Raw genomic sequence first — 18,687 nt, 5'->3', positions numbered from 1 at the left:
CCCCCCCCCCCCCCCCCCCGTCATGGACGTGACAATATTTGTCGCGACCGAGGTGAGAGCAATAGGTGCGGACGCGCGTTATTTGCCCTATTCCCTGTGAGATGCCGTCTATTTGCCGAGGCTTTGTTTCCACCAGTTTCCGTTTCCTGCGCCAACACGGCGGCTCTTCTGATCCATCCGGTCAACCGAATACGCACAACTGCTTTTGGATATCAAGATAAGCGACTTCTCGGTACACCTTCAACTCCTGATTACAGCCTGACATCTGATCTCTGCGTCTCCGTTCGTTCATATCGCTTCCGCGGTAAAACGCCAGAAAAACTGGAAGAACACCGGATTTTTGGGTTCTCACAAGAAAAATAAACTTTAGATTTTAATAAATATAATCTTAATAATATACGCGATTAGTGAAAAATATAATAATTGAGTAATTGTGACTGCGACTCAACGAAATAGCGATTGCGATTCTTACGAATAAAATTGATAATAATTTTGGAGACACAGTAATCTTCATATTAGTTTCTTGCAACCATATGTGTAAAGTTATTATATAATATAATTGTAATCAAACTTCGCGGTAAGTTCGTTTAATTTCTCAATTATATCACTCCCTCACTTCAAAAGTTATACAATTAAAAAAAACGTGACTTTCGAATTAGTACCATAAATAAGTTAAATATCTATACATTACCCTATTAATTATTAAAAGTAAATTATTTAACTGTAGTTTTTAAAAATCATTAAAATTGTCACAACTGTAAAAAAGGATAATTAAAAAGAAAGTTAAAATCGTCAATTATAAAAAGAGATGATTTTTAAAAGTTGTGAAATAAAAATGACGAAAATAGCATTTAATCATGTTATTAATATATTTTTCTCGATAAAACGCATTTATTGATAAAAACGCATTTTCTGAATATATAAGGTTTTTATATTTACATTTTATTACATTTTTGCAATTTTGAATATTGCAATTTTGAATATTTTATTTATAATTAATAATAATATCATTTATTATTAATAAAATATCATTTGAATTCATATCGCAATAAACAAATAATATTAAAAAATGTTGATGGGATTGGATAGAAATATGGAGTCTCGATATTTTTCAAGTCAACTTCCGCAAATTTGTTGCAAATCATAAGATTAAATAAAAATTTTAATGCAAAAAGGAATAGATAAAGTAACTTCAAAATTGTTGTAATGTGCGTATTTTTTTTGCATTAATTGTTTAAATTATCTTTTATTGAAAATATTTGCTTATTGTTATTTTTCCAAATTTCTTGATAATTTGAAGTTTATGTTGAATATAAGCTGTTATGTGATTGTTTTATTTAATTAGATTTTGCAATAATTTTTCCAGATACGCGAAACAGTTATTCATTAATACGCGACTATTATGATCGTAGTTGTTAACCTTTTTGATCAAGTAATCAGGTTATTTAACAAATTTTCGGCTTTCTTCAGCACATGGAAAAATGGTATCCAACTCGAGAAAACTCCAGTTTTAAAAAGGAATTTTCGGTTTAATTTTGATGACCCTTTTTTTTTTAAAAGCAATAAAACATTATGGTCTTTCTTGCCTATTTGAACAGATTATGACCAAATATTTTCACCATTTTTTCTCTTTTAAAAATTTATCTTCGACAGAATGTGACAATGCTAGTCTGGAAGTGGCAATCATGGTTTTAACTCAGAGCGAATAACATCAAAAGTTGCATTATAAAGCGTAAAATCGTATGCTTTAATTTAAAAATCAAATCATATTATATACTTTTAAGATATACATATAATAAAGATGTCGATAAACAAATAATGTATCTTTATATATATGTAATCAAATACAATTTAATTAAATTCGGCATTCGCTTGATATTAAATATGCAGAAAATCTAGTCAAGGACTCGATATAATTAGCAACATTGAGTTCAAATAAACGACGTTTCAATACCATTCGCTGCATCATTATTTTCCACCAAAGCAGTTAAATACTTTTGACATCGGCAATTTATACAGCAATCAATATGTATTCCTATAACATGCCGTCGTGCACTTCAAAAATACTCAAACATCTCTTAATCTGTCATTTAAATCGCCATCAAGGCAACGAAGACTCTACTCTCTATTTACTATTATCCAAGTTCCTATTGTCATTCCGCTGCCTTTCCATCTTTGGCGATGCGTTTTCGCAGGCTGAATCGGTGGCCACACGGCTCGGCGGTGAAGTCGCCGCATGCCAAGCTCGTCGGCGTCGCCTTTGTTGCCAATCGCTCCCTCGTTTTCTTCCTCTTCATCGTCCTCTTCTTCCTCTCTTCATCGTCGTCAATCCTCTTTGCCGTTCCCGAGAGGAATTTTTCCACCACTCGATCATCCTGGTGACTCGTGAGGGAGGCGATCGTCCCGTCCGCATAGGATTGTCCAATGAAGCGATACCGCAAGATCTCGATGGGCGGCGCCCGGAATCCCGGCGATGGCTCTCCGGCCCGACGACTTCGTGGTGGGGCCCCGTGGGGCCCCGTGGGGCCCGAGCGGGCCGCCTGGTGGGGGGATTGACATCGACTACTGTGCATTTCCCACGTGCCCTGGGAACCCCCGCGGCATCGTGTCAGCCCCCGCTCTTCGCTTTTGCACGCTCCTTCCACCTCCACCTTCTCCCACACTATCTGCTTCTCATCGTCAGCGGCAAGCGTCTCTCCTTCTGTCTGCCTGTCTGTCTTGCTTTCTCCCTCTCTCTCTCTCTCTCTCTCTCTCTCTCCCTCTCTTTCTTTCCGCTTCTGCTTATCTCTGCCTTTCTTCACCTAGCGCGGTAGAAATCAAGAAATCGACGCACCCGTGGATTTTCTCCCGAGAATCGGTACATGGCTTCGTCTTTACGCGTAGGTGTCGGGATTGCCACGGCGATCGCGCGCACTTATATTGTTTATCCACGAAAATATCTACAGCTCTCTCTCCTCCAAAGTCGACCGGCAACACATAGTGATACTCCTACATACAGATAGGCAGGTAAGATAGATGGAAGACGCGCGCACGCCGAAGGGAGTCAGTGGCTCTAGCTTTTGGATACGAGCGCTACCTCCGTAGCTTTTTACAGCCGGGGTTGGCTACCGCCCCCGCGGGGGGTATCCTTTTGGAAAAGGACGAAGGCGGAAGGAAGCGGCCCAAGTATGCCGAAGCGGTATTCGAATACTTTAAAAGAAGGTAGGGGAGACACCTCAAAGATTATATACCAGAAGGGGTCTTAGCGTGGGTGAAGAGGGATGCTCTCGTCTCACGGTTATGAGGGCGGGCCCAGACACGGTGCGGTGGAAGGGATCAGAACCCGTAGAACGTGGAAGAGAGGGAGCAACTCCGCGGGGACAGTTGAAGGGAGGGGAAGGGAGGGCGGACGGGTACACCAAGCGGGAGCTCAGGAAGCCGCGTCGACGAAGGATTTGTGAATAACCGCGCTGCTATTCGGCGACCGGGTGAGACAAGGACGCACGTAGACTCGGGACAAGGCGCGCTACCACTTCTTCCCTTCTTCGTCGGACTTCCTCTTCATCATCGTCTTCACCTCTTCCTCTGCCAACACCCGCCGTCACCCTCTTCCCTCATTTTCCTTCTTCTGCTCCCGTTCCTCCTCCGCATCCTTCTCACCACCACCACCTCCTCCTCCTCCACCTCCTCCTCCCTCGTCTCCCTGGCCGCCTCTTTTCTACCTCTACCACCGCAACGAGGTCGAGGAAGGAACATCCTGGACGTATACGTTCCCCGTGGAATTGAAGGGAGGCTACCTTCACACGATAACTGGTGGGTATCGGTGAGTTGGTTCGGTAGGGAGGTGTCTCCCGGTCCTCCAACCAGAAGAAGCCAAACGACGACGACGACGAAGAGACCTTTGGCGGTTACACACGGCGTCCTACCGTCTTCTGGTGTGCCTACCTATTCGGGCTACCAGCGAACCGAGCGACCAAACGAAGCTTCAGTCGACGCCGCGCACCCAAACGGTCCAGACCTGTCAGCCCGGAAGACACACGCGCAGCAACTCAACACTTTCACGAGCTACCGACCTACTAACTAATACGGAGATCCCGACTGTTGGCAGCGTGACACTATACGCGCACTACAGTTCGTTTTTTTTTTACAACTCACCGCATTTCGCGAGTTTCGTTCTTTCGTTCATTGAAAGTTTACGCTTCTATCCAAGTTCGAAAACTGTCCTTTGCGGAAGAGAACTACTGGACGTTGCTCGAGGACGAATCCTTATTCGCATTCTTTCTGTCTCTATCGGTAAGTCAATTCATATCATCTCTTTATCTAGCATGTAATTTCAATAATACATTACATAAATATAATTATATTCGAGATTCAAGTTATAGTTGTTTATTATATGTACACACTTAATATAATAATTAATTAATTATTTATTCAATAATATTTGAAATGACATTAACTGAAAAGATTAGTTACATTGTTTATAAATCGAATATTTTCTACAAAATCATGTCTCTCTTTCTTATTCTTCTTCTTTCTCACTGTATCTAGGTTTATTAGAATATATCAAAATAGGTACCACATTTTAAACATATATAGAACATTATTAAAGTTTCGTTTATGGGATACAGTAATAATTCTCTTCAAGTTGTTTCTATTACAGTGTGTTAATATTTATCTCAAAATTTTTTTAACTTATGTAAGACGACAAAATAAAAAAATCGGCTCTTACGCTTTATCAGGAATTAATTCTACCATTAAGCTACTTTTATATCTTGCAATCTTTGCTTCGTTTCACGATGAAAATCATCGTCAAATATCACTTAAATTCTGTAGGCAAAATTCTGAAAGCAAGAATATATCTATTAAATCTTCGAATCTTCGCATTTTCTATTGTATGCCTCCACGTGTTAAGAATTAAATGAATGGGAATAGGGGTGTGGTCTATATTCGCTCATGTATATCAAGTCCTTGCTTCTGAATCAGTAGCAGGCTGTAGGGCGGTGCACAGTAGCTACTGCATTTTGATTGGTCCTCAAACTTGCGGGTTGTGTCCACGGCGATTTTACGATGGTCTCCTTCAAACCATCTAAAGATTCACCTTTTTTTTCTAGTAATTCGCGTTTCCAATTAATAATTACAATTTCTATAGACATACATCTTCCAAACACATAATTTTAAGTTTTATATTATAGACGACTTTCTAAAATTCACTTTTAATTTCTCGCGATAATATTCAACGATATTTCGGTAGTTTATATAATATTTATAATAGAGAACTAATAAATAAAATTTGAACTAAAGATTAAATAAAAATTTTTTATTTTAGAAACTTGCTTACCTAGCTACTAATTTTTATTACGTTGATCAATATCTGATTACTACAAAGCAATTATCTTAATTATGCTCATATTTCCTATACGATTTTATTGAAATGTTATTTTAATCATTTTTCTTCTCTTATTGCGTAAACGTAAATCGAGCTGCAACGTGCGCCTGTTCAAGTTATGAAGATAGAGATTTAACAAAGTTCTTACCTACCAGTCGCCTGTACGGATCAAAACGGATCCATCACGGAGCTACCATTTTTCTTTAGCGCCGCGCGTGGCGCGAGTCCGCGCGATAGGTAATATCTCTCGTGAGAAACGCCCTTGCGTGATCGTCCGCGTACCCCGTTGGTATCGCGATTCGACGTCTAGACGGCGGAGGGAGGGTGTGGTCCCACTTGGTGGACTTCTCCGGCTGTTCAGTAGCGACTGGCCGAAAACCGGTAGTCGGCGGTAGGGCGGTGCACAGTAGCGACTCTTCTTTGGTTGGCTACCGGCCTTCTCGCTGTGGCGAGCGAACGAACGAGGGCTACCGCTCCTTCCTTTATTCCTCCATACACGCGAGAACGAGTGCACGCACATCGAGCCGGAGCTCACTCGGTTGGCCGTTCTCCGTTCTTCTTCGATTGGCTGCCGGCTCTTTGTACCACGCACTCCGCCCTTCGTATCGCGCGGATAGAACGGAAGGTACTCGCGATTGCCCTTTTTCCAAAGTCTCGATAATTTTGAATAAAGCGAAACGTCATACTGTCGAACATCTATTTTAGATCGCCCTCGTTAGTAACTCTTACGTGCAACGAAGTCCTTTGGTTATTTTTTCTCATGAACAAAAATTAGTACGAGATGAAATTTATCTCGACTATAGATAGTCAATGTATTCAATATTCTATCAGTTTTCAATATCCAGAGATACTATTCACTATAAAGCACGTATTATACGATTATTCCGTTCGGAATCCATTCCGAATAATTCCATAATGCGTACCCAGCACAGAAGCTTGTAAGAAATTACTGCCGTATGGATATATGAACGTATATTATTATACGATGTATTATCGATGATTATATTTGTAATATTAAATCCTTTTTTATACGTTCGTTTTTCTCAATTTTGCTCTTTGTTATAAAAAAGACTAATTTATTTGTACCAATTACATCAGAATACAATGACTTTCCTATTGCGCGAATTGAATTAATAGTCATGAATAGCACGATCATCTTTATACGCTATAAAAGTTAGATTACACGATATCTATTTTAATTGCTTGTTTAATCGCGCGCAATTCTATTCTCGTCAAGAGGAAGCTTCACTTGATTATTCCGCGCATTCCCTCTTCTAGCGTGGTTCACAACAAAATTCACTTTCGCGTAGCTCCGTACATACCAAAACGCTTCGCCTATTCGCAAATCTTCGTCTAGTATGGCGCATCCATAAACGCGAGCGTCTACATATATCGCATTATCATACATTATCATACATTATCATACATTAAATGAAAGCATTCGATCACGCGAACTCGGTAAGCAAATATAGTAGCTGGCACGATGTTCGCTCTTCAGTGATACATCGTTAACTCGTGCTCGCATTTGTTGCTTCGCAAAAATCTTACGTCTCTCGTTACACTCGCAATTTTATATATTTCATTTTTTTACAGACGTTCCTTTATCCCGCAGAATATCAATGAAACGAAAAATAACTCGGTAGCTTAAGTCTGTTATGTTTTTCTGTATTTTTATCGCCCAGTCGAAATTCAGCGAACTTAGCGGTTGTCAGAGAACACGATCATATATTATCGACTCAAGATTATATTTGCACGTCCTCATCGGCATCGTCTGTAATATAAAACCTGAGCGTTTACACGGCTAATGTCGTTTTCCTCGGCACCCAACTCATTAACGCACAACTCATTAACTCCGCTTCACGCAAAGTGAGAACCTGTTCCTACCACATGTACCCGTCTCGGGTAATACAAGCGTACTGTGACCTCGTAACTCTTCGACAAGATTGCCATGTAGTAGCTGGTGTTACCGTTCGTTTCTGCGGACCTACATCAATACCCTGCGACAGGAGTAGCTTTGTGTCAGTTTGTTATTCGAAAGTAAAATGACTAAATTTCAGAAGGAACATACGTTAGAAAATCTCATCTGAGAGAATTCTCTGGAGATAAAATTTCATACGGTTTCTATTCTAACAAACTGCGTAAATAAATACCTTTTGCCGTACCTACAAAATTACAAAGGATATTGTGGTTTCCCGTCTGTCTCTTTATTTACGGATTTATAAGGGTTAAATCCTTGGAGACAAGGGAGAGTTTAGTTCACACAAAATCGTAAATCCATATGTACTCAATATTTGCACGTAAACTTCTAACGGAGTGACGAAGGTGTCCCCCGTTCGAAGACAGCTAGAGTATTGTTTCTATGTATTTTTCTACGTTTGTACGTGACCCAGCTCATTGGATGGATATTTATACGGGGTCTGAATCAGCGTCGGACGTCAACGACGACGAGAGCAGACAGAAGCGTGATATTTTACCAGGAGACGGAACAGAACTTTTTTTTTTTTCTTATGAAATGTGGAGTCGCGCGTAATGCGCAGTTCCGATTAGGCTCCACCGCCTGTTAGCCACGCTAACCAACCGGGCTACGCCCAGGCACCGCTTATTACTCATTCGGACACGCCACTTTATTCGAGCGTGCGCCGTGCGCTTAATGCGAGCCGGTAGCGACTGGCCGACACTCCTGTACAATGGCCGCACCGCGCGATTGGATCCCGCGGGCTATTTTTTAACATGCCGATTCCAATTCGAGAACCGTGCCATTAGACCGTGGCAATACGATTCCGATCCCTCATTCATATCCGGCTGAGTATCGTACGGGGGAGTCCCAAAAGTAATACTTACACGAGGTATAATTTGGCATATTGTACGTACCTTGAAAAGAAAAAACTAAATTTTAATAAATCATTTGTTTGAATAGTCCCGAGTAAATATTTATTTACTAAATATAAAGATATAATTATTTGGTACACAAGAATCATTAAATTTCTTCAACTATTATTTCTTTTTATTGAATAAATATTTTTTTGCTGTACGTAAATATTTAGATGGTACCATTTAAATAAATATTTATTAAAATTTAGTATTTTTTTTCAGTATACAATTCATATTCTTCCTTTCTATTTTTATCGCGAAGGGAATGTCTTCTCTGGATACATGCGTAGCGGCGGAAATATTAAGTAATAAAATAAATACTAATTTTTGACGCGTGAAAATAGAAATGACTTCAGTGGAATTCGGTTACATCAGACCTCTTAAATTATTTCCGAAGTTTAAGAGACATCTCAAGGCGATCATGGCGAAGATTATTTATAAACGGTATAAAGTAAAATGTAAGAAATCGAAAGATAAATTTCGGATAATTTTTTAGCTCAATGGTTTTTAATTATAATTATTATAATTATTATGCGATAGAAAAGTACGTATAACATAAAGATGATATGAGGAAGAATAAATATATGCGAACACAACATATTTTGAATGGATTATTGCGTTTTTTTTTAATCAATGGTTATCATATAATTATCATATATAAACAGTATTTTATTTAAATTTTATTGAAGAACTTAAAAATTAACCCATATTAATCACATAAAAGTTAATCGGTGACTCATTGCTTTTATGCTTTTTTTTTAGAATAACGTCGCGAACTCGGGAAATATTCTCATGATTTGCGTGGCGTCGGATAGTTAGTGTAAAGATTACGGATCGTATTTGCAACGTGCATTTAGCGCTAATAGTGGTTCTTCCTCCTCGATTACCATGAATATACACAGTATCTCATATGAATGAAATTTAAAACTGGACAGTCGCGTGTTTGAAATTAAATATGCCCGGAGGACGTGTCAGAGCTAATGATTTAAACTTGCGAATGGAGCAGACGCACCCAATTAGGAAACTAGTCATTAATTTTTTTCGGAAGCACACAGCTTTTTATGGGCATTCACATCATGTTTTTTTCTTTTGCTGACTGAGAAACTTAACACATAAATATTTTGAGATAGTCACAAGTTTAGAACGGTATATTATTTCTAACAGATTTGGTGAAAAAATTTTATTTATCATTTACCATTCATTCCTAATTCTATTTAGGAATAATTAAGTATCGTATATAAGTTTTTTACCTCGTGCAGATGTAACTTGGCAAGATTTTTATAGAGTTTTAAATAAAATTATATAGAAGATGTTTATATGAAAATTCTACGAATTCTCAATTTTATTTAATGAAGCATCGATATAATAGCTTTTTTCATCTATGTTTCTTACAGACACGAGATGTAATATCTATTAATAATGTTATAAATTATAATATTCAAGACAATACAATTGCATCGCTGATTTGCAAGAGTAAATTACAAGAAAGTAAAATTACAAAATAAAAGTTGCTTGCGACATTTCTGCAAAAATGTTAGACATTCTCTTATCTTACTTATATATAAAAATGTTACATATATTACAATTACATATTATTTTTCACATCTCCAGAATTATCATATTATTTAAAATGAATGCTATCTCACAATAGACTTTCCTCGCAGAATCAGTTGTAGTTAGCTTGTGTTTCAGAGTTATCCTTTATATACATAGGTAAAGTACTTCCCTATGTCATTTTAAAAGCAAATTCCCAATAAAATATCGCGATAATAATTCGATCGGAGAGAATTTCTATTCCGTAAGGCGCATTGGCATGCGCGTGTCTCTCCACCTACGCATCTTCGTAAGGAATGCAAAATACTCGAGAAGTAGCTTTAACGTTACTAACCCGTTGCTCGTAGGCAACGGCGCTTCGCGTAAATATCTCAGATACAGGCGTCCCTCGCGAATACTCCGCTCTCGCGACGCTCTCCGGGTGATTCCCTCGAGCGTGCGAGTCAGATCGGAGGAGAATCATCGATTCTGTGCTCTTTGCAGGCAGCGATACGAGGATTCTCTCGCGACGTGGTACAAGCAGTGATCTCACTCCCAGGAGTCAGCCGTGCCCGAGACTAGCTTTGCGCGGGAGGAGAAGAGCGAAGTCGAAGAACGACAGTCAAGAAAGACAGATAAAAAGAGAAGGAGAGAGCATACGAAAGTCTGCGAACGAGGCAGAGAGAGAGAGAGAGAGAGAGAGAGAGAGAGAGAGAAAGAGAGAGAGCGACGGAGAGGCACTAAGAAAGGGGACAGAGGAAGACAGAAGACGTGGTGGGAGTGACTCCGGGCGTTAGCAAGAGAGCGAGAGAGGCGGGTAGAGGGAAAGGAGAGATAGAGACTCGACCAAGAGAAGGAGCGGTGGGAATTTATAAGGATGTTCGCGATAATGCCGATGGAGACAGAGGGGCACGGCAGGGAGTTCGGCCGGCGGCAGAAGATGCGCGCCAAGTGCACGGTAGAGTTCGTCTGCAAGTACTGCCAGCGGCGCTTCACGAAGCCCTACAACCTCATGATCCACGAGCGCAGCCATAAGGACGACGTGACCTTCACCTGCGAGGTCTGCGGAAAGACCTTCAAGCGGCAGGACAACCTCAAGCAACACAGGTACACACCGTCACATTTCGTTTTTACCATTTTTTTTTCCACTTCGTTTTACTCGACAGTTTTTGTTACGTTTAATTTTTTTTTGTTACGTTTTATTTGACCTTCGAGGACTTCTATTTTTGCGCGCTTGCACGGGACACGTACGTGATCTGATCCATGATCAATCGCCGCGATCTCTTGAGTACTCTTTAGGGGGTCCCTTACAAGGGTCCTGCACGAGTATGGCGTCGCGTATATGAAAGAGGAGCCCGTGACACACACCTAACATAGTAGAATATTGCCAATGTTTCTGCGGAATATCGCGGCAGCCGATCGTGAATCAGACGTCAGTGCGTGACTCTCACTTGCAAGAACCTGCACTCGAAAAGCAATAGAGAAGCTATCGAGAGACGTTTTACGTTACGCGTCCTCGTTGTTTGCCACACGACAAGATGGGATGATGGAAAATGATTAGTTCTCAGTCAGCAATCAGCTCGAGAAGTCGAGCTAGATTGAAATTAACTGCCATTAGGTTGCGTCATCGGTTATCGTAGACATTTTTCTGTTGTAATTATTTTTTTTTTTACATAGCATAGATAATAAGGACAAAAATTGTGATTCTATTGTATCTATTGTAATTAATAATCATTTTGATGTCAAATAGTGAAAAAAGGTGGGAAGTTTCAATGATATCCATTATGTGTTAGATCATTTTTATTATTCGCATTCATATAATAACCGTAAAAATTAAAGCTACTTAGTTGCGCGTAGAACTTTCAGTTAAGATGAGATTGACACCTGGGAAACCGGTCAGGCCACCGATTTGATCTTTCGCAAAAGAAAAAAAAAACGATAGCAAAAAGAAGTTAATACTTTATTTGTTCGAGAACTAATCTGGTTCACGATTTGATAACTTTTCGATAAATACCTCGTCGCTCGCAAAATTTCGAGACGCAAAGCACGAATTATTGACTAGCTTTTACATAATGAAACAAAGACACCGCACGAAAATGAGTGGAATATTAACCCTTAGTAGACATGTTTGATTTGAGTACCTTTAATACACACGTTCGGTCGTTCGTGTCTTGGCTTAATTTTCATCACTTTTACAAGTATATATAAATTATTAAACAATTTTTATATTTTGACATCTTTAGAAAGTATTTGTGCAGTTATGTATTCATAACAAAATGTAGATAAATTGTTGTAACTAAATGTAGTTAACGAAATCAGAAAAATGCACTGTTTCATATAAAAATATAAAACTGAAACAAAAATATTTAAAGGAAAAATATGGTTCAGTATCTTAAAATTGACATTCTAAACTACAAGAGAAAAAATAGTTCAAGTGCCGACTGTCCAAAAAGTTTAATTATTGAGTAACCTGAAAATGATTTTTTTTAATATGAATGGCTATAAATTGAAGATATATTGCATTTACATTTTAAAACAATGGATTTTATTATTGCTATTGTGTTAAAAAAATTTATAATTTATTAGGAAAACGTTCTTTCTAACATTACAGACGACATAAAAATCGTGTTTATTAAGGGCTAATACTAATTATTTTAGGGTTAATTTCTTTTTTTAATAATTCGCGAAATATTCTCGTAATACAACCGAGAATTAGTTGAAGTTTTAAAGAAAAAAAATTATTTTTTAGTTACAGAAAATGTACACTTTGTACACACCTTGGGTCATTATGACCCACAAGTGAATTTTGGAGTTATGCCATTTAAAGGATACGCACGAATCGAGGCCGGTAATGCACAAAACTTGTTCTCTAGATATCAAATTTTTTTTTAGCAATAGAAAAAAGACCGGTATTTGACCAGGTGCTCTTAGTATTAAAAAAAAAAGAAAGAAATGGGCAGGGGGACACGAAATGACCCAGACATGTCTACTAAGGATTATTAAATAAAGACGTCTCACGATGGTCCTTTAGTTATAACATTAATTAACGATGCTCGCACAAACCGTTCCATGCGTAAAAGATTTGTCGTTTAAAAAAAAATGGATATTGTGATATATATAAATATAAAATGTGTATAGTATAAAGAAAAACATGCAAATACCAATCACTTGGCCACACCCGAATCAATTTACAATTTTATAAATTGTATCTTTGTGTGATCCGAGCTATCTTATTTGTGAATCAAAAGACATTCTATTTTTGCTATGTATATGAGGATGTCAATGCAATGTCAACGCAATGTCAACGAGCAAAGAAGAAGATATATTAGTTTAAAGGTATGGCGGATCACGAGAAAAAGATGCGATTGAGAAAGATTTATATGAGTCATTTTTATGCATATAAAACTAGTTTAAGTCCGTCAAAGAAAGGATGACATCATGTTACAGCAGAAAAGGATTGCGTCGTTTTGAAAGTGACACGATAATAAATTATAATTAATTACATTTTTTATAAATACGAGTCGATTTAGTATTAAATCATAAATTCCACTTAAATTCTAGTTAAGATATTATATCAATATGCAACAGATTCCAATGTAAATGCAATTACTCTTGTGCAATTTTTATCGTTTTCCCGATTTCGGTCAAAGTGTGATCTTTAAGTTAATAGGAAAGTTAAGACGCGCTAACTATCGCTTAAGCGGTCACGGTGCTGACCTCGAGAAGGTCAAAACCATCGGTTCGGCCGAAGGAGACCGCTACCGCGTTGACCTTTCGCATCAATAGCCTTGTAATGTTGCAACGTGTCGCCTTCACCCGCCTCACGGCGAATAGAAGCGCGAATCGGGAGAGAGAAGAGATCCGCGAAGATCCGCGAACTTTGCACTCCTTCTCTTGCCTACGGGCGCGAGTCGACGAGTCGACGCGGCGCGGCGTGTCGGTCCAGCGAGTCGCGCGCGAACAAGCGGGCCCATAGAATCGGCCTGACCCATAAATCAGTCTGAAATAATGCTGCCCCCGCATGGAACGTGTGCGCGAGCGCGTTTGAACGAGCGAGCGATAAAATAAATCTTCAATACTGGTGGATACTAATGGATACCTTGTATGTAACGGCGGTGGTCTTGTTTTCTGTTCTGTTGTAGATGTGGGTGGCGGTGAACGGGAGCTCTGAACCTCCTGCACCTTGACACACGCACAACACACACACACACACACACACACACACACGCACGTATACAAAATGGACACACCATTAATAATACAAACTGCAACAATAACACTAGACAACAGAGTATGACAATAATTGCAACACCAGAAACTACAACCATGCACTTTTTTATTTGATTATCCGCACTTTTTCCCGGTCGTGATGAAAGCACGATCAACAACTATGTCACTACCGCCACCACAGAAAAAACCCCAGCATGTGTATACTACTTTCTCTTCTTCTTCTCTTGCATCTTCCTCTACTTCTTCACCTCTATCTGCCTCTTTCGCTATTTCGTCTTCTCACTGTGTGTCTGCGACTTTTACTACCCTCACTGCGACTTCTTCATCGTCGGCTATTTCTTGTACTAACACGGTGCGCACGAGTCCCACGCTTTAACGAGACGGCAGAAATGATTGATAGATAGAAAAGGAAATTTAAAGGATGTGAATGGGAAGGAAGCGAAGGGTTTTCCCTGGAAATGTACTTTCCTCATCTTCCGATTTCAACCATCTTTGTTCCAGGAGCATACACTCTGTTCCCTACAAGGGCTCCAACGGCTACTCAAATGGCTATTCGAATGGCTACTCTAGGTATTAGAAGCCATCCGGCCAACTACTATCCTAAACTCCCGTAGACACGCGTTTCTCTTTCTCTATCGAATGCTCTAGCTACCGACCAGTTCTTCCTGATGTCCCTCCTCTATTAGAGCAATCCTTCGCGTCGATCCGACGACATGCCAAACTTGCAAGTGATGTCATGTTCGCATACGGCAAGGGAATCGCGATACTTCGTCGATTTTTGTCATCATCCTCGCCTATCACCCTCGCATCTAGTTTGTCCGTCCTGCTTCTTTGAATTTTTTCGCTTCTGTTCACCCTCCTGTATTCCGAGCCTACACCCAGACGTCAGCCACATCAGAGGAGTCTTCGATTCAACTTGACACGAAGCACCGTTGCAGAACCGAGAACGATGGAAGCTATTTGGGATACAGCGACACGACAGACAATTGTAATTTCATCGAACTTCCTTTGTAATTCGACTCATTCGAACGGGTAATAATATTCTTGCTAGATACGTGCCAAGCGATGTTTGAAATGTTTATGGAATTCGCTGTTTAAGATATTATTGGATACTTGATATCAGCTATGCATAATTCGAAAACTCCCGCACCTCTAATGAATACAATAGTCAGCGGTCTGTATATTAAGATACACGAATACGAAAGAAGATAGATGCGACTATGGAATATAACGAAATTATTTATTTAAATATCAGTTTAGACAAATTATCTAAAATCTTTTTTCTCGACGTGCTCTGTTTTAAATATTCAGTCTTCAATTAGACACGTTTTAACTATCTTGATAAGAACTTTTCCACAAGCGTTTCACGAGCGTTATACAATAAAATTGCCGACAGAACAGTTAGAGCTTCTTGTTATGCGCAACGTCAATGTTTCGATCGATGGACAAATGACGAAGATTCAAGAATAAGAAGAAGAGAAAATGATGTTTGCACATTAAATCGGTCGTGCAGTTATGAAGAAGCGAATTGGCAGTTCATCCAGGAATCGAAACGAGCGATCTACATTCTTCCGCATTTTCATAACGAAAGCATCGCAACGCTGGATTCCACTCAGGGCTCCTCGGGCTAACGTCCTAAATTGGACTACGTAATAACCCACTAGCTCTATAAGAGCGCTGGTCGGAGGATACACTGTTCGCTTCTTCGCGTGCTACCGTGGACCACGCCCAGGCCCGAAGCGACGTCTTCCTGACCTACCACCTGGCAATCAAACCGCGAAGCTACTCGGCTTCCCCTTCAGAAAATCCATATAATTTCGCGACGGCGATACGACAAGTCACATCGCCAGGATCGCCGACACAAAATCGTATCTCGCGAACGTGTGCGATTGTTGCGCATGAAGACACGATCGGACAACCTTGGGGCCACGTGGGGCTACAAGGTGGGTTCGCGGTGGTATCGCTGACGCAAATACCAGTCAGCTGAGATCGGTTTCCAGCGGGTGAACTCTCGACGAGATGTCTCTTCGATTCCGACTGAGACGCGACCCATTGAAGTAGAAGAGGATCAACCGTTATTATTTCTGAGCGTCGATCGTATCTTTCCTTTTCTTTCTTTTTTCTGTATCATTTAATTTCTCTTTTCCTTTATTCATACTCGTACGGATTGCGTGATAGGTGTATATGCCACTGAGAAAAATGTCTGACTAAATTAATTGGAATTCTGGTTGAAAATGGAATCAGAATTTTCTGGTTAAATCTACTAAAATTCTATTTGAGGTAACCGGAATTCTGATATAATTAGAATCTTGTGATTTGTTCATTTTCAACCAGACATTTTCCTCAGTGTAGTATATTTCTCGAAACGTGGATGGAAGAGGGACATCGTACGTGATGTAGCAATTGGCACCATAATGCTCGAAGTAGGCAAACATGAAGCTATATACGATATAAATGGTAATGCTGATTCCCACTTGATTCTCAAGATGCTAAATACAAGAACCAAATGGGAAATCACGTGTGGCGAGCATAAATATAATCGTCGCGTTTGAAATCGGTCAACTCAGATGCAAACTGCAGGAACTTTCAGTTCTCATAGTAGAGCCGGTAGGAATATACGCATGTAATCAAAGAGGTTTTCAAGATATGAAGCTAATTAAGATAATAATTTTGTTTACGGTTTACATCTTGGTTATAATTAATGTTTTAAATTTTAAGTACATTTTTCAGTAATGTAAATCACGAATTGTGTAAAACCATTACATAAATTTTTATGTATTTCTAAAGAAAGTAAAAAATTAAATTCTTCGCATATGCTCTTATCTTGTATGTTATATTCCTACTTTCTCTTCTAATATCTATGTTATATACTTGATGCTATCGATATATCTAGAGACATATTGTGCGCAAAGAGATATCACCTAAATTATCATAATCAGAATAAGTTCTTACTTTTCCCATTTCTAATCACCCTACGACTCGAGTATCACTCGAGTCCATCGTGATAAATTGTAAAGAATGTATTTTTTGTATTAAATTTAATATATTTTGTGGCATGCTTTTCAAACTGTGTACATTAAAAAGAGAGAAAGTGTTTGAATTTGTACGTTAATGAGGATTAAGGATTTTGCGTGACTGGTTCTAACGTATTCTTGCAACGACAAATATCTTTTTGCTTTGATACACGAAAATAAAACCATACAAATATTCTTAAATGGTGTTAGTATAATATGCGTATTCTTGCTACGGCATCTCGAGAATATCGAGAGCTGCCATTTAGCATTTATTCGCACAAATTAATATTAGAAAAATCATATTGAAAAAACCACGATGGCTTCGGGAATAAACAGGACTTTTTTCTAACTTTTGATTCTTTTTAGTGGAATGAAACCGCGGTCGTACTTTGTACATAGCTTAAATACGTATCAATGCGCGTCTAATATTATTATATTAATTATTATTATTGATTATTATTATTATTAATTATTATTTTATGGATGTTATCGAAATAGCGCTTAGTCATTCCGTATTGTACCCGCCGATAGGCCTCACGAGTGTAGAGCTGCATTTCGTTGTATGGTATCATAGGAGTGATAATAATGTTATTTTATTATTATTAAAATTATTATTATATTATATTATTATATTATTACCATGATGTATCAATATTCATGCATGTATCGCTAGCTTTACACCACCGAGGCACACGGTCAGCCCGGTAGGAAGGTTCATGTTCTTTGTCTCTCCAAGAGAGATGAGATAACATGCGCGTGATGATTCCATGTATGCTTTTCGCAAATCGTATTGTATTAGTGTGTGTGGGAAAGTTCCACTCCAACGGACTACAAATAAATTCGCCAAGTTGTAAAATGCTATTTCGCCCTTCTTTTTTTTATCAATCCTCTTTAGCGTATTAAACGATTGAACTATTAAAAAATCTGAGTGTTTCATGATCTTAAAAATCTTTCCGCTTTAAAACTTTTTTTTTATCACAGAATGATTAGAGAAGTTTTTCTGGTACTTCAACTATTTTCAAATTTTGCAGCACAAAACAGTAAGTACAATTAATTAACTATAATAGGTTCTGATTTTATTTCATTGTAGTATTTTTTGCGTAATACATATAGAGTAGTGCAATGAAAATCGTAATATAAGACAACCATTTTACAAATCGCGACTGACTTACAATTAATCTGCATCTGGTTGAGGCGAGTTATGAGATGACTCAATCGTAGAAATTATCGGGATAATTCATTCCTGGGGATCACTCGGATTCGTCGTCACGCAAATCATAGCCAGTTAAGCGACGGCCGGCAGCTAGGCGAAAGAGAAGAGTAGCAGTACCTGATCAAGACAGATCTCCCGCAGGCGTGAAATAGCAAGCCGCATGAAACCATCCTTCTTGTCACAATAAGTCAACCGATGATTAGCGGTATATTGTGTTCTAATTGATGTTACACGACAAATATTTTGTTTAAAAAATTTTTAATGTGTGGATATATATATATACTTCAATAAATTAAAGAACGCGCTTCATCTTTTCTTTTTTCAATAAAATTTATCATTTTTTGACTTTGCATCAATCATCAATATACAATTCGTTGCATTAGTGAGCAATGTTAAACAAGCTATTGTCTAACGTATTTTGACGTCTCGTGCACAATTCTTCCATCGTGCACTTTGTGCAT

The 18,687-nt window shown here is 38.8% G+C and overlaps 1 protein-coding gene across 2 annotated transcripts; it reads left to right on the top strand.

Moving 5' to 3' along the window:
* Positions 1–3,853: 3,853 nt before the first annotated feature.
* drm (odd-skipped family member drumstick) lies at positions 3,854–16,199 on the top strand. 2 transcript variants are annotated; one of them, XM_018517273.1, is made up of 3 exons: positions 3,854–4,272; positions 10,274–10,876; positions 14,501–16,199. In XM_018517273.1, the coding sequence occupies exons 2-3, from the start codon at positions 10,647–10,649 to the stop codon at positions 14,574–14,576; spliced, it is 306 nt and encodes a 101-aa protein (XP_018372775.1). In that variant the 5' UTR covers positions 3,854–4,272; positions 10,274–10,646; the 3' UTR covers positions 14,577–16,199. The 2 variants fall into 2 exon arrangements, with proteins under 2 accessions (XP_018372775.1, XP_018372776.1); XM_018517274.1 differs by having other exon boundaries at positions 13,912–14,583.
* Positions 16,200–18,687: the final 2,488 nt, after the last annotated feature.

This window comes from Trachymyrmex cornetzi, unplaced genomic scaffold (assembly GCF_001594075.2).
Source record: "Trachymyrmex cornetzi isolate Tcor2-1 unplaced genomic scaffold, Tcor1.1 scaffold67, whole genome shotgun sequence".
Taxonomy (NCBI): domain Eukaryota; kingdom Metazoa; phylum Arthropoda; class Insecta; order Hymenoptera; family Formicidae; genus Trachymyrmex; species Trachymyrmex cornetzi.
Note: the sequence above shows the minus strand (reverse complement) of the source record. Positions and strands in the feature narration are given on the sequence as shown.

Coding starts and splice junctions, on each gene's coding strand:
- drm (XM_018517273.1), top strand. CDS start 10,647: ATGTTCGCGATAATGCCGATGGAGACAGAGGGGCACGGCAGGGAGTTC. Junction 10,877..14,500: donor GACAACCTCAAGCAACACAG/GTACACACCGTC, acceptor TCTTTGTTCCAG/GAGCATACACTCTGTTCCCT.